Raw genomic sequence first — 14,621 nt, 5'->3', positions numbered from 1 at the left:
CGCTGTCCCGCGCCACCACCGGCCCGTCGCAGCCAAACGCCGCCGAGCTCCGGCCTTGCCTTGCCTCTGCTCAGTGCCTCGCCGGCCTCCTCGCGCCCTAGCTCGTTGCTTCATCGTTGCCGAGGCTGCCAATCTTCGCCGCTATTGCCCTATCCTCCCATTGATTGGTAAGGCAAGTCTTGTGCTTCACTCTTGATCTCAAATTGTGACCTAGATCGATTTGAAGTCACTGATTCCCCATTGCATTCAGGGCATTTGACCTAACCCTAGCCCGGTTCCGAGTATCCCCCACGTGATATCTTATCTCTTCTCGGATCGCCGTTTGTCAGGTAGAAAGCCACTCGATTCAATTTCGCATCTACATTGCTTTCTCTATTAGGATTTCGCATCTAGTAGATATATGGTATTTATTTGTATATCCATCTATTCTATCGTGCAGCGAGTCGGTTCCGTTGTGTTTCGTCTGGCAGCTGACAGTCAACTCGGAGCCAAGCTCACGAGTAAGGATCGAGGCCAAGCCTCGAAAGCGTAGCAGTTCAGTTGATCTTCATCAGCGACAGTTCACCATTTTGTCAGTTCAGATGGCTCGCACCAAGAATGTTGGTGGTGGCCCAGGTGATGATGATCGGAGGCCCCCGCCTCGCCAGCCAGCCGGATCCAAAGGCAAGTCAACCAAGCAGCTGACATCCAAGAAGCGCAAGTACCCCGACACCGAGACAGCGAGAGCAGCAGCTGTTGCAGAGGCCGCAGACCGTGCCGAGAGAGGTGGTACCCGCAGCGGAGTTGTCATTGCAGATCAGCCAGTTTCACCCGCAGTCAGAGCTGCGATTGAGGAGGTTGAGCGTCGTCATGGTAGTCCAGCTGGGACTGCCACGTTTGCAGGACGACGGGTCGCCATTGAGGAGGGTCCGTCAGCACAGCAGCAGCCTCCACCAGCAGAGCCTCAGCCAGCCCAGGAGACTCAGGAGAGTCAGGAGACCGAGCCGGCACCTCAGCTACGCCGCTCGAGTCGTACCAGTGCTGCAGTTCCACCGAGGCCAGTTACACGGCGCAGGGGTTCACGCCCTCCGCCCAGACCTCAGGGTCCGCCTCCAGTGGTTCACCTCGACTTGAGGGCCGCTACTAGCCAGGCAGGTTCAGCAGCTGCGGTTTGTCGAGTTTGAGGTTTGGTTTCCTCCGAGGAGGGATGAGAGAGCAGCTGAGGGGTTCTACACGCCACTGCATGAGGATTTCTACAATGCATATCTTAACAGTGGGGCAGTGTTCAGATCACAGAGGGTCTGTCAGATAGAGTCCATTGTGGCAGCAGCCGGAGAGAGCATTCGGCAATACTTGTCATATTTGCCAGGACTGTCAGATCTGATTGGACGGACAGGGGATATACTGTACCATCTTGGGTCCGTCAGTTTTATGCCTCGCTCTACATTGATCCTCATCACAGATACATTCACTTTGCTTTCAACGGCAAAGACCACAGAGTGACTAGTGGTAGAGCCAGGGAGATACTGAGACTACAGGAGCAGCCTAGTAAAGATGCATGAGGTTTGCTATGGTACAGCAGGGAGCCTCCTAGGCGTCCTCATGGAGGGCTAGGTGCCCCCTACAGATCTAGTGCGGCATTGCTTCAAGGAGCCGTTTCGGTGAGGGGTCGAGCAGGAACCCCAGTGACTTGACTCCTACAGCGAGGAATTCTAGAGGCCATCATCAGGAGGACACTGCTCCCCAGGTTGGGATACAGAGAGGGCCTAACTCGCTTACAGCTCTGGCTTCTCAATGCCATCATGCAGATGACAGTGTTTGACATCTGGGACCTCCTTCTGTCAGAGATGGAGGATACTATAGCTGAGGGATTCAAGGGTCGCAGGCAGCTTCCCTATGCTCACTGGATCACCTTCCTCATCCGTAGAGTTGTGATGGATAAGCCCCCTGGCATGATGGATGAGTATACAGGTGCCACTACAGAATTCCCGGCCTACAACCTGTCACAAAGGATCAGACACGCCACTCCTTAGGCACCCAGTCAGCCTAGCCGTCGCCCCGACGTGCCAGAGTCTGCAGCTCAGCAGGATGAGATCATCAGAGGGATTGCAGCTACTGAGGAGGAGGAGCTAGAGGCACAGCAGGAGGTGAGCGAGTACAGTGACAGTTCCGACGACGACTACCAGCCTATACCTCAGATGCCTCCACGCAGACACGATGCAGAGGCCGGTAGCTCTAGTTCTGCTCCACCTGCTCCACAGACAGACCCCGCTCTCATAGCTATTCTTGAGCGGATGCAGCAGGATCAGACACGACAGGCACAGGAGACAGCTGCCAACTTCGCTCAGTTTCAGGCTCGTCAGGACGAGTTCCAGCGTCAGCAGCAGCTCCTTCAGCACCAGCAGTTACTTATGCAGCAGCAGCTCATGGGATTCATGCAGCATGTAGTGACAGCTATTGGGGTCCACTGCCACAGCCTTCGCCCCAGGTTGCACAGCCTCCTACCACTTCGACGACTCCAGCAGTACAGCCCATCGGGCTTCAGAGTCAGGGACAGCCTCCAGTTCAGTTTACTTCACCTCCTATACAGGTGTCCCAGTGGTTAGCTTCACCTGGTGTAGCCCCGCAGTTCACTCCTTACCACACGGGTTTTTCACCAGAGCAGTCTTCCTCGCTGTTCGTGCCTGAGTCGTCAGTCTCCAGGAGTCTTGGAGCATCCTTCAGCGAGTTGACCGGCATGCCTACTCCGCCTCACATGCATACTGCCGGTCCATCTACAGCAGCTCCAGCCATCATGACTACTCAGAGGCTCCCCTCGTCTGTCGCCTCGTCAGATCCTACGACGGACATTCTTGCAGCATCACAGGCAGCACCAGCCCCAGCTCAGACCCAGACCGCTTCAGTGACTCTTCCTGCTTCAGAGGGTCAGTCAGTTCAGAGCTCAGGGTCAGATGATGATGGCGCCCAGTTCCATCTTGCTCCACGTACTTCAGCGCCCGACTCGTCCGCTGCAGCCCCGCCGACCGACCCTTAGGTTTTGGTGTTTGACGCCAAAGGGGGAGAGGGTTTTGAGTATGTAGACTCAGGGGGAGCGAGCTTTAGGGGGAGCTAGTTATCTAGTATTAGCTTATTATATACATTTGGAGTTTTATTTGTGTGATACACTATTACTTATGCATTCGTGTGTTTACTTTCATGCATACTATTATATATATGTGATAGTGCTATCTACGTGATTGTGATATTTGACATGTGTGATTTCTACTTTGCATTATCTATATGTCATATCACTTGTGTTATGCTCATTTGCTTTTGCTTCCGCGTTTATACTTCGAAGCAAATGAGCATTGTTATTAGTACTCATGCTTAATTCATATCCTTTGAGTACATTGTGTTGGCTTGGGTCATATAAGCTTGACTAACTCTTTTGTTCTTATTGACAAAAGCTTATATGAACCAAGCCCGTCAAAAACCTCACTCCATAACATACTCGAGGTAGTATTGTCATCAATCACCAAAAAGGGGGAGATTGAAAGCATCTAGGCCCCTAGTTGGATTTCGGTGATTAATGTCAATACAAGATTACTATGACTAACGTGTGTTTTGCAGAGGAAACTAAGTTAGGTCATGGTAATGGAGATCGATTGGGCAATCGAGGTTGTCATGCCCCTACGATGGAAATCGTTTCGGTTTTCAAAGGATGGACGACAAGGTTAAGGATAACTAGTTCTAAGTGTCGATTGGAGTTGGAGAGACATTTAGAGTAGTTTAGGACTTTGTTTTTTCCTTTGGCCGTACTATAAAGGGGGGTATGAACGGGTAGCTTGACCTAGTTGAGTCTAGTGAGTTAGGTGTGGTGCACACTTGTTAAAACTAGCTCTAGGTAGCTCCTATGAATGCCTAAGATCCTTTGGAGCAAACTTCATTCACATATGTTCGAAAGTTGGAAGTGAATGGAGGGTCAAACACTGACCGGACGCTGGCTCCGGTGCGACCGGACGCTGGCCGCAGGGTCCGGTCAGTTCGTTTGACTGAGGTGGTTAAGTCTGTTGTGACCGGACGCTGGAAGGTCGTGTGACCGGACGCTGAGAGCTAGCGTCCGGTCGACTCCAGTAAGGGTCCAGACTTGGAAAAGAGTGACCGGACGCGTCCGGTCAATGTGACCGGACCATGAGTATCCAGCGTCCGGTCGTTTACAGTAAGCATCCAAGAGCGACCGGACGCGTCCGGTCGGTACTGACCGGACCCTGTCAGCGTCCGGTCATCACTTGAATGCTGGTTCGCGGGTTGAACTGACCGGAGCGTCCGGTCATCACGATCGGAGCGTCCGGTCGTCCCGCAGAAGCTCATAACGGTTAGTTTTTCAGGCTGCCTTATAAATAGAAGCTCCACTCGTGAGTGGAGCAACTTTTGCTCATTCCAACAGCTGAGAAACACGTTTGTGAATGCCAAGAAGAGCAAGGTCCTAGTGAGGTGTTTGTGATTTGAGAATCCAAGAGAGTAGCCTCACTAGCAAATCAAGAGTAGCAAAGTGTGCATCCATCTTCTCATTAGGCTTCGCGTGGTCAAGTGAGAGTTCGTGCTTGTTACTCTTGGTGATCGCCATCACCTAGACGGCTTGGTGGTGATTGGGAGTTTGGTGTTCACCCGGTGGAGCTTGTGGGTGACCCAACTCAAGTTGTGAGCGGCTTTGGGTGATTCGCCGCGACGGAGTGTCGAAGAATCAACCCATAGAGAGCACTTGATCCTTGCGCGGATCAAGGGGGAGCTACACCCTTGCGCGGGTGCTCCAACGAGGACTAGTGGAGAGTGGCGACTCTTCGATACCTCGGCAAAACATCGCCGCGTTCCTTTCTCTCCCTATTTACTTTGAGCACTTACTTTGAGTATTTATTTTGAGCAATTCAATACTTGTTTTACATCCATAGAATTGCTTGCTTGAGTAAGGTTGGAACATAGGTGGTGAGTTCGTTGTGCTTTAGTTTGATAGAAACACTTTTCTAGGCACAAGGGGTTAATTGGGCTATCCGTAGGATTTGTTTATTGCAAGAGAATTTCGAATTAGCCCAATTCACCCCCCCTCTTGGGCATCTTGATCCTTTCAAAGGGCACGACAAGGCTCTGAAGGCTGTCAACGTCGACGAACCGCGCACCCAAGTCTACCCTGGACGTGTGGGCGGTGAGCAGGAGAAGCGGTGGTACCTAGACTCCGACGCCAGCAACCACATGATGGGCTCCAAGGTAGCCTTCTCCAAGCTCGACAGCAACGTGACCGGCACAGTGAAGTTCGGTGATGGCTCAAGGGTGGCGATCCGAGGGCGCGACACCATCATCTTCAGGTATCAGAACGGTGAGCACTACGCGCTGACGGATGTGTACTATATCCCGCAGCTGCGTTCAAGTATCATCAGCATTGGCCAGCTAGATGAGCGAGGCAGCAAGGTACTGATCAAGGAAGGCGTCCTCAAGATCAGGGATCGGGAGCAGCGGCTTCTTGCCAAGGTGAAGAGGTCCTAGAACCAGGTGTACCTGCTTGACTTGAAGGTGAAGTAGCCCATCTGATTGGCTGCACGGCACACCGAGGAGCCATGGCTGTGGCATGCCTGGTTCGGCCATCTCAGCTTCGACACGCTCGGTCGACTGAAGAAGATGGCCCGAGGGCTGCCGCACATCAAGCACGTAGGCGAGCTATGTGACTGCTGTCTGGCCGGAAAGCAAAGGAGGCTGTTGTTCCCAAAGGCGACCAAGTATCGCGCGGCGGATGCTCTCGAGCTCATCCATAATGATCTCTGCGGGCCAATCATGCCAGCCACAAACGGTGGTTGGTGGTACTTCCTCCTACTCGTGGAAGATTGTAGTCGATATATGTGGCTACAACTCCTGATGAGCAAGGACGAGGCGACGGAAGTGGTCAAGAAGTTCAAGGTGCACGCGGAGGCAGCGAGTGGCAAGAAGCTACGCATGCTGCGGACTGATTGCGGCGATGAATTCACTTTAGTGGAGTTCGCTGCGTACTACGCGGATCAGGGTGTGGTGCGACACCACATCGCGCCGTACTCGCCACAGCAGAATGGAGTGGTGGAGTGGCGGAACCAGATAGTGGTCAGCATGGCTCGATCCATGATGAAGGCCAAGAGCATGCCGGCAAGGTTCTAGGGTGAGGCAGTGACCACGGCACTGTTCATCCTCAACCGCGCACCCACAAAGGCCCTAAAGGGCGTGACGCCGTTCGATGCTTCGTTTGGGCGCAAGCTGAGCGTGTCCTTCCTCTGGATATTCGGCTGCATTGGCCACATCGGGAAGACAAAGCTAGTCCTCACCAAGCTGGAGGATAGGAGCACACCGATGGTGCACCTAGGCTACGAGGAAGGCACCAAGGTGTACCGGCTCTACGACCCACGTGGAGGCAAGGTGGTTGTCTCGTGCGACGTCCTGTTCGACGAGAAGGCGGCCTGGGCTGGGATAGTCCAGGCATGGGGGATGCTGGCAGCTTCACCAACACCTTCGTCGTCGAGCACTTGGCCATCCACGGTGGTGGAGACGCTAGAGAGGAGGTGCCGACCACTCTAGCAACAGAGCCGAGCACTCCAGGAGAGGTGCCGAGCACTCCAGAAGTGGTGCCGACTACTCTAGGACGGATGTCGAACGCTCCCGTAGCGGAGCCAGGAGGTCTTATAGTGGTGCCGACCACTCCAAGACTAGTCTCAAGCACTCCTGCAGTGTGCCAAACACTCCAGAAGTGGTGATGAGCGATCTAGGAGTAGTGCCAAGCACTACAGCCGGGGTGCCGAGCACTCTAGGTGCTATGCGACCACTACGGTGGAACAGGGGACTCCATTGACACCAATCGAGTTCGCCTCACCTCCAAGCGACATCACCGGGTTCGTAGATGCTCTCCACGATGGTGAGGAGGTGCTGTTCCACGGGCTGGATGGCATCGTCGGTGGCATAGGGTCCTCAGGCCTGGCGGGTCAGCTGCCCAATGACCCAGAGCTGCTTCTCATCAGTGCAGAGGAACCACCCACGTTCGCACTGGCCGAGCGCGATGCAAATTGGCGATGGGCGATGCTGGAGGAGATGAAGGTGATCGAGGAAAACGAGACTTGGGAGCTCGTTGGTCCACCTCCGGGATGCCATCCGATCGGCCTGAAGTGGGTGTACAAGGTCAAGCAGGACGAGCGCGGCGCCATTGTCAAGCACAAGGCGCGTCTCATCACCCGAGGCTTTGCCCAGCGCGAGGGCATTGACTTCGAGGAAGTCTTTGCGCCGGTAACGCGCATGAAGTCTATCCGACTGCTGCTGGCTTTGGCAGCAGCAAAGGACTGGTGCGTCCATCACCTGGACATAAAATCACCCGTCCTCAACGACGAGCTGGCGGAGATGGTCTTTGTAAGGTAACCTCTGGGTTTCGCCATCAAGGGAGCGGAGCACAGGGTGCTCCGACTGCGTAAGGCACTCTACGGGCTATGGCAGGCCCCGCGAGCGTGGAATGTCAAGCTCAACGCCACGCTGGGCGAGCTTGGGTTCACGCGGTGTGCAACCGAGGACGCACTCTACATGCAGCGGCGGGGGAAGGAGGAGCTCGTCGTCGGTGTGTATGTGGACAACTTAATCGTCACCGACGTGCGTGCGGAGGACATCGACAGCTTCAAGCGCGAGATGATGGCTCATTTTCGAATGAGCGATCTTAGCGCGCTCTCCTACTACCTCGGCATCGAGGTGAGACAGGGGAAGGAGGCGCTCACGCTCGGTTAGAGCGTGTATGCCTCAAAGCTGTTGGAGCGGAGCGGCATGGCTGAGTGCAAGCCGTGCGTGACTCCGATGGAGGAGCGGCTGAAGCTGACGAAGGCCAGTATCACGGTGAAGGTAGATGCAACACTCTACCGGAGCATCGTCGACATTTGCGCTACCTAGTCCACACATGGCCGGACATTGCGTTCGTCGTGGGCTACATCAGCCGCTTCATGGAGGATCCCCGAGAGGATCACTAGGCCACGGTGAAGCAGCTGTTGCGCTACGTCAAGGGGATGGTGGATTAGGGGATCGTCTTCCCCAAGACCGGTGGGAGTGGGCTGCAGCTCACTGTGTTCAACGATGCAGACATGGAGGGGGACATCGACGGACGGCGGTGCACCTCTGGCTTGCTCGTCTTCCTCGGGTCGGCTGAAGAAGATGATCAACATGGTGGAAGTTCTAGGGTTAGCAGCAGGATTAGAGAAAAAATTATAAAGTAATTTGCTGCCCTCCCTCTATTCGCGCGGCAGGGGCAGGGACTGAAAGAGATCCCCCTGTTGTTGCACTGTAGCCGTGGCAGGGGCTGGCGCCGAAAGGCTTCCCTGCCGCACTGTAGCCACAACAGGAACAGGCGTCAAAGTCAGCCCTGCTGTCACATCTAGTACTGTAGCAGTATGGTAGCCTGACATGTCTATGTACTAGGATTAGATGGGTAGAGTTGTATATATAGCTTCCTACCGCAACTCAATAAAGAGAGAGAATTCAGTTTTGCCATCTTCTCTGCAGAGCTTCGACCAACGCTGGTGTTTGCGCTGTGTGTGCGCGCGCTCTATTCTCCCTTCCTCTTCTTCTACCTTTAACCATAGTGTGTGAGAACGTCGATGAGCGATCGGCTCATCTGTGCAGAAGATGCCGGGCCCAACAAATAGAAAGCATGTACTCCGTATCTTTCACCAACCACTTACAGTTATAGCGATTATGCGACAACATAGTACGCCGTTAGGAGCTGGAGTTTGATCATATCCATAGCTTGTTGATGTAGCAGATTGATCTGCATTCAGCATTGGCCGTGCTTGAATGTAGCCAGGAGCACTGCAATTGAGAAATGAGAACGGTGTTATTCCATGCAACATTCCTAGTCAGTGGTCAGTTCCAAGCATTCTTTCGTGTGACTAGTATAATGCCTGTGCTAACGTCATGATTTTATTTTGGGGATCCACATGAAAACAACCAATGATTTTTTTTCCATAGTTCAACTTTTACACAGTTGTATTTGAGCATGTTTACAATCTGAGAAACACTTTTGCATAAGAAGGCATAGTAAAGTTATTTCTCGTACTAACCATCTAAGTTACATTCTGTCTAAGTCCTTAATCATAACTTAGAGATCTTTAGCGAAGCTGTCAAAACATTCGTTTGCACGGCTCTTCAAAATGTCCGCCAAGAATTCCATCCCTAGGGAAGTTGATAGCTGTACATGACAGATAATAAGCTAAATTATTAATTTTCTCATCGTAACAGCTCCTGACACCTGTCATTCATAAATCGTACCCATCAGTAAAACTCGCAAAGAGCAAGCAATGGCAGCGGCGATCCTGGTGCTGTAGGCCGGGCATCCAGCAGGCGCCCGCCTCCGCCATAAATCAAGTAGTGTAGTCCTAAAAATTATGGACCAGTCTAAAAATCGTTTTTCAGTAGTGTATAATGATTAGATTAGTATTAGCAATTGTTTATAGCTAAACTCTAAGACAAATAATAGTATATTACCCGTGCTAACGCTACGGGCCATATTTTCGAATGTCCGAGATTTCAAGCAAAGATATAATTATTCTTGAGATTAATACACTGGAGCTGTTCGTTGATGGCTCGATGCTGCATTGTTAACAAACAATAATATGAGTATTGCTTCTTTTCACTTTATTTGTGAAGTAAAAGAGATAGGTTGCACCTTAAATTGTATGGAGGTCATAGCTGATGCAATCTTCAACTTCTTTCCGGTTGAAATCAATTTGCTGATATTTCTAAACAGGAATAACCCCTGAAATTTTTGAAAAATCAAAACATTTGGAGGGACGATTGTTGAATGTGAGATGAAGATGAGCACATACTAAATCAGGGAAGAAGTACATCACATACCATGCAGGCTTACCAAAGTTTTTATTTTGGAGATGCAATCCATCCGATTTCCCAAGGATAATGACTGAACTCCAAACCTGAGTAGGTCAGATAGAACGAAGGATTAAGGATAAGTGTATCACAATCACAATATACATAAATTGATTGATGTAAAAGAAATGCACTGCGTCCTTTTCAAATAGGAAACTCTAGGAAGCACTGCATCAGCATATATTCATTCAATAACTACTGCCATAAATCGTGCACCAAAATATGACACCCAAAAAAGAGCTAGCAGAGATGCACATCTTAGCTAGATAACAACAGTGTGGCCCTCTACTCAAAGCAACCAACAAAGTCCATTCTAAAGAAATGACAAAAGAGTGCAGTGCAATTGGACAGGCTAGGGAAAATAAACTTGTGAAATTTCATGCCAGTGCAACAGTACTAATCCTATATGCAAGAAAGTGCCAAAAACTCAAATAGTATTATCCTGTAGGGGATTTAGATTGGCAATGCTTTTTTTTTCTTTTCCATATAGTAAAACTCAAATATAATTAATCTTTAGTCTCCCTTCTCATTGAATTGATTAGGTAGAGCTCCTGCCCTAAGTCTGAAAACATAAATTATTCTTTGCCTAATTTTTTAAAAACCATAAATCTTGGCACCTGGAAAAATATAATTTGGTGATGTAGCATTCAATGATTTTGATAGCAAATGGCTCGACGACACTACATCTATCAGAGACAGAAAAGGAGCTCCTAAAGCGACGTCAAACAAAGAACAGAGGATGAGGAAACTCTAATGCTCTCGCAATGGCTTAATAATTGAATATTATAAGGGGATCTAAATTTGGCTTGCATCATTTAAGGACCCACATTAGAAAACCTACACCAAACATTATACTCTTAAACTAAAATATGTGTAACTCTCGCATATGGATGAAGAATGGAAAAGAAAATACTGGCTCCACTGTCCATAGTGCCATGTTGAAGTCCTAGCTCTTTCACTGTTACCATCTTGCACATAGAGAAGAGAAAAGAATACTCACTGCCATGTCCTAGTAATTTGTGAACACAGTAAACCCTGTCTGTGCAAAGCTTCCTCCACATGAGCTTTGTCAGAATTTGTGAATACTAGCAGTAACCAAATGTAGGTTGATACAAATGCTCCCCGTGACCATTTTTCCAAACATATCATTTCAGAATACAGCAAGAAAACAGAAAAAAACTGGTTGCTTTTCATACTATTTTTTCTCTGGAATTGAAAGTAGGAGGGTCCTCAAAACAAGGTCAGGCCTCAGATTGTGATATGGCATGGTACCATGAACAGTTGCATGAAACTCATCATTATCAAATTCGTAGTCTAATGATTGACAACCTATGACAGAAACATGGAAGTGACGAAATATGGTAATCCTCTCTGTTGTTAATAGGGTCATGTCATAGCTATACCTCTGATTTTGCAAAATTCGTTATATTCAATATATTTGATGTACTGATGCATGGGTATACTGACCTTGAGAAGCATCCTAGAAATGCAGATTAGATTGTAACTAATTCCCTGGTGATGACACCTGAAATTGACAAGAATCAAAGAATTCTGTTGTTGCCAGGTACCTTGGTGCAGATGCATTGCTTGACCATGAGTGCGCCATTCAACTCTGCCATTTGTCGAACATCTTCAGGGCTTAAAAAAGGACGCTTTCCAACATCTTCAGGGAGTACAAATCCATGGCAGAACACAAAGCCTATTGGATTAGGAACCAGTATTGGATTATGAATCAGAAGGGGCTCAGGGAAGGGAGAGGGAAGAACCTGCAGGTGGCGGAGCACAAAGATCCAGTGAGGTCGTGAGGGCACCGCCGCGCAGCACGGGGCGGGCCGGCAAGTGGGGCTCCAAGCAACTTGGCGAGGACCGCCGTCGCGCGGCCTGGGTCAGGGCTTCGAGCTCGACTCCGGGCAGCCTGGCGAGGGCCGCCGTCGTGCGGCCTAGGGTAGGGCATCGAGCGCAGCTCCGCGTGGCCTGGCAAGGGCCACCACCATGCGTCCTAGAGCGGGGCGTCGAGGGTGGCGAGTCCTGCCGTCCTGGGGTCTGGTGAATCGTGCGTCCCGCAAGTCCTGCCGTCCTGTGGCCCCGCGGTCCTGGCCCCCGCATGCCTCCGCGTCTCCGCACGTCCTCGAGCGTCGCCGCGGCCCCGTCGCCTCTGCACACGCCTGCGTGACCTTGCGCCTGTGCGGCCCGCGCCTGTACACGTGGCCCCGCAGCTTTGCGCCAGCCTGCGTGACCAGGCAACAGCGGGCGGCGGAGGTGTGGCTGTCGGGGCGCATGCGACGGCGGCGGAGGCAGCACGTGCTGCCGCGGCCGAAGACGAAGACGCCTCCCCCGAGGCCGACGGCTGCCCCGCGCTGCGGCTTCCTCCTCCCCTCCGCGAAGGGCGTGGGCGCGTATAGGCACCGCGGCTTCCTCCTCCTCTCCACGAAGGGTGTGGGCGTGGGCGCGGGCGATCGGAATGTTTCAACGTCGCATGGCGCAGTGGCGGCTCGGAAGGTTTTGAACGCGTTTTTTTTATTCGGTGATGATTGGGTTCGAGCGTTAAATCACAGTCGCGGCGTGCGGCGTGCGAGGAGGGCGTGGGGGTGAGAAGCTTGGCATCCCACATCTAATCGTGGTCATCGGATTTGGTTTAGGTGTCTTATTAGCCCTTAATTTTAATGTAGGTGAATTACTGTGTGTATTTTTCTAGGTGCACAATGGTTGGAGGCTCTCAGCGAGGGACTTTTTTCTAGGAGGACCTAGTATAAATTTGATTGGTCTATTATAGTAGAGATAACAAGTGAAGTCCTATAATAACAAGGTACCTGAAGAAAATCGTGCTTCTTCCGCGTTGAAACAGCTTCGAAGAGGCAGTGTAATTTGGTACAAATTGCTGCATGGCCGTGAATCAGAAGGTAACAGTCAGTTGTGTTTGCGTAAATTTGATTCTGCTGAGTACTAGATTCCTGGTGAAGAATGAATTTCACCTGCAAGCATATCTCACATATGGTGTCTCCCTTCTCGTCACACCATCTTTGAATGCATTTGCGATGGGCGTACTGCAATAGAACACCTCATTTAAAACTAATTGCTGAAGCGAAGTAGGATTAGCATGATGATGCATGCGTTCTACCTTCAAGCTTCCCTTGCAGGAGCAAGGAGCCTCCATGCAGGCCTCGTCGTCATCCTCCTGGCAGATTCTGCATTCTACCAAGACACCGCTCGCTGGCCTGCCATCTTGGACAGACACATCGCACGGAGCCGACGTGGTCGAGGGCACGGCAGAGGCCTCACCAATGGCGGACTGAAGACTCGACTCCGTCAGCAATCGGCCTGCCATCACCGCGAAATGGTCTGCCATCGATCCCAGGAAGCTCGAGACGACGAACCGCGCGCCCAACTGCCCGAGCATAAGAATGATGACGGGTGCGATCAGGAGGGGGTGGAGGCTAGGAGGCGGTAAGCAGGCTGAAGGAGAAGGCTTGCGATGAGGGATTTGGATATCTGAAGCACCGAGAGAATGGCGCAGAAAAGCAAGAGATGGAGTAGGCGCAGGCGCCTCTTTGGCACTGTTGGTCTTTGCTTGCTTCTGAAACATCTTACGCCCTGACATGCTTGATTGTTAGTGCATGCAGAGAACAAGGCACTGCCGGAATTCGGCGGCAAACGAAATGTTGCTTACTGGGAAAATAAAGCCATTCTTTTGCCACTAAAACTCAAGCAAGGAGTTGCAAAAAATAAAGAAGGTATACCGTATTGCTCTAAGCATCCAGCTGAACCTTTAGTTCAAGAAAGCCAGCATTGTTAATTTGTTATGATTTCTTATAACAAAATCGCATTAGTATTTGTATTGCTGATATCTGATATCCTCCTTTGCTTGTCTGTTTGTCATAAACCTGCGATTCTGGTTAGGACTGGGAAACTTGACAGGTGAAGGAAGGTGTTGCGTGATGGATTAGAGCTCTGATCTCTGTAATCTCTCACCTTTCGTACACGTTTCCATGTCTTGTTACGAATGTGTGGAATCTCCTGTCCTGGTGACACTATTCTGCATGTTTCACGAGATGGTCGACAATAAAAAAACATCGTAGTTTAACTCAAATTTTCAAAGTTTAAACAATGGTAATATGCGTGACTTGTTTTTCTCAAAATAATAATTATTAGATACCAAATAATGGTATTACACTTTTAATTGTATTTACTACTCTATATCTTACTCCCCTTCCAAATTTTATTGGTTACTTGAACTTGATACTGAGTTCAACTTCTTAAATTTTGACTGATTCCTTTTTTTAGAAAAAAGACAAAACACCAAATAGAAAAATAACTTATTTATACTCCCTGCGTCCAGGAATGAATACAATTATGGAATCCGTATCAATCAAAGTAACTCAAGTTTGACCGAGTTTATATTAAATAATAGCTTCACCGAGCGAGTTACGAAGGCCTCTTGGAACCGCCCAGAGATGATATGGCCCATGACGGGGTCTCCAAGACGCCATTGCAGCTTTTCCACCTCATTGTGGATGAGGCTAACGCCTGGATCACGACCGGCTTCACTAGCCTCAAGGTACTATTTAGATGGCAAAATTTTTGGCGAAATACCACTGTAGTATTTTCGTTGTTATTTGGCAATTAGTGTCCAATCATAGTCTAATTAGGCTTAAAAGATTCGTCTCGTGAATTTCGTCTAAACTGTGTAATTAGTTTTATTTTTTATTTATATTTAATGCTTCATGTATGCGTCCAAAGATTCA

The 14,621-nt window shown here is 50.2% G+C and overlaps 2 protein-coding genes across 5 annotated transcripts; one reads left to right on the top strand and one right to left on the bottom strand.

Annotated features, from left to right (window-relative positions):
* Positions 1-2,773: 2,773 nt before the first annotated feature.
* LOC136530878 (uncharacterized) lies at positions 2,774-5,496 on the top strand. Its single transcript, XM_066523588.1, has 2 exons — positions 2,774-2,903; positions 5,087-5,496. Exons 1-2 carry the CDS (start codon positions 2,774-2,776, stop codon positions 5,494-5,496), a joined length of 540 nt encoding a protein of 179 aa, XP_066379685.1.
* Positions 5,497-9,035: 3,539 nt separating this feature from the next.
* On the bottom strand, positions 9,036-13,228 carry LOC136530879 (uncharacterized). 4 transcript variants are annotated; one of them, XR_010777902.1, is made up of 8 exons: positions 12,998-13,228; positions 12,852-12,923; positions 12,690-12,757; positions 9,863-9,926; positions 9,662-9,751; positions 9,481-9,585; positions 9,265-9,390; positions 9,036-9,184 (listed from the first exon to the last, which is right to left on the bottom strand). XR_010777902.1 is itself a non-coding variant. In XM_066523589.1 (6 exons), the coding sequence occupies exons 1-6, from the start codon at positions 13,223-13,225 to the stop codon at positions 9,206-9,208; spliced, it is 561 nt and encodes a 186-aa protein (XP_066379686.1). In that variant the 5' UTR covers positions 13,226-13,228; the 3' UTR covers positions 9,036-9,205. The 4 variants fall into 4 exon arrangements, 1 of the variants encoding a protein (XP_066379686.1); XR_010777903.1 differs by having other exon boundaries at positions 9,265-9,371; XM_066523589.1 differs by lacking the exons at positions 9,265-9,390; positions 9,481-9,585 and having other exon boundaries at positions 9,036-9,244.
* Between the last annotated feature and the right edge of the window lie 1,393 nt (positions 13,229-14,621).

This window comes from Miscanthus floridulus, unplaced genomic scaffold, assembly GCF_019320115.1.
Source record: "Miscanthus floridulus cultivar M001 unplaced genomic scaffold, ASM1932011v1 fs_225_1_2, whole genome shotgun sequence".
Classification (NCBI taxonomy): Eukaryota; Viridiplantae; Streptophyta; class Magnoliopsida; order Poales; family Poaceae; genus Miscanthus; species Miscanthus floridulus.
Note: the sequence above shows the minus strand (reverse complement) of the source record. Positions and strands in the feature narration are given on the sequence as shown.

Excerpts from the sequence above, each read along its gene's own strand:
- LOC136530878 (XM_066523588.1), top strand. The coding sequence starts at position 2,774 with ATGACTACTCAGAGGCTCCCCTCGTCTGTCGCCTCGTCAGATCCTACG. Across the intron at positions 2,904-5,086 it reads GACTCTTCCTGCTTCAGAGG|GGCACGACAAGGCTCTGAAG; the intron begins GTCAGTCAGTTC and ends ATCCTTTCAAAG.
- LOC136530879 (XM_066523589.1), bottom strand. The coding sequence starts at position 13,225 with ATGGCAGACCATTTCGCGGTGATGGCAGGCCGATTGCTGACGGAGTCG. Across the intron at positions 9,752-9,862 it reads TCTCCAAAATAAAAACTTTG|GGGTTATTCCTGTTTAGAAA; the intron begins GTAAGCCTGCAT and ends CAAAAATTTCAG. Across the intron at positions 9,245-9,661 it reads TGACCTCCATACAATTTAAG|GTGTCAGGAGCTGTTACGAT; the intron begins GTGCAACCTATC and ends TATGAATGACAG.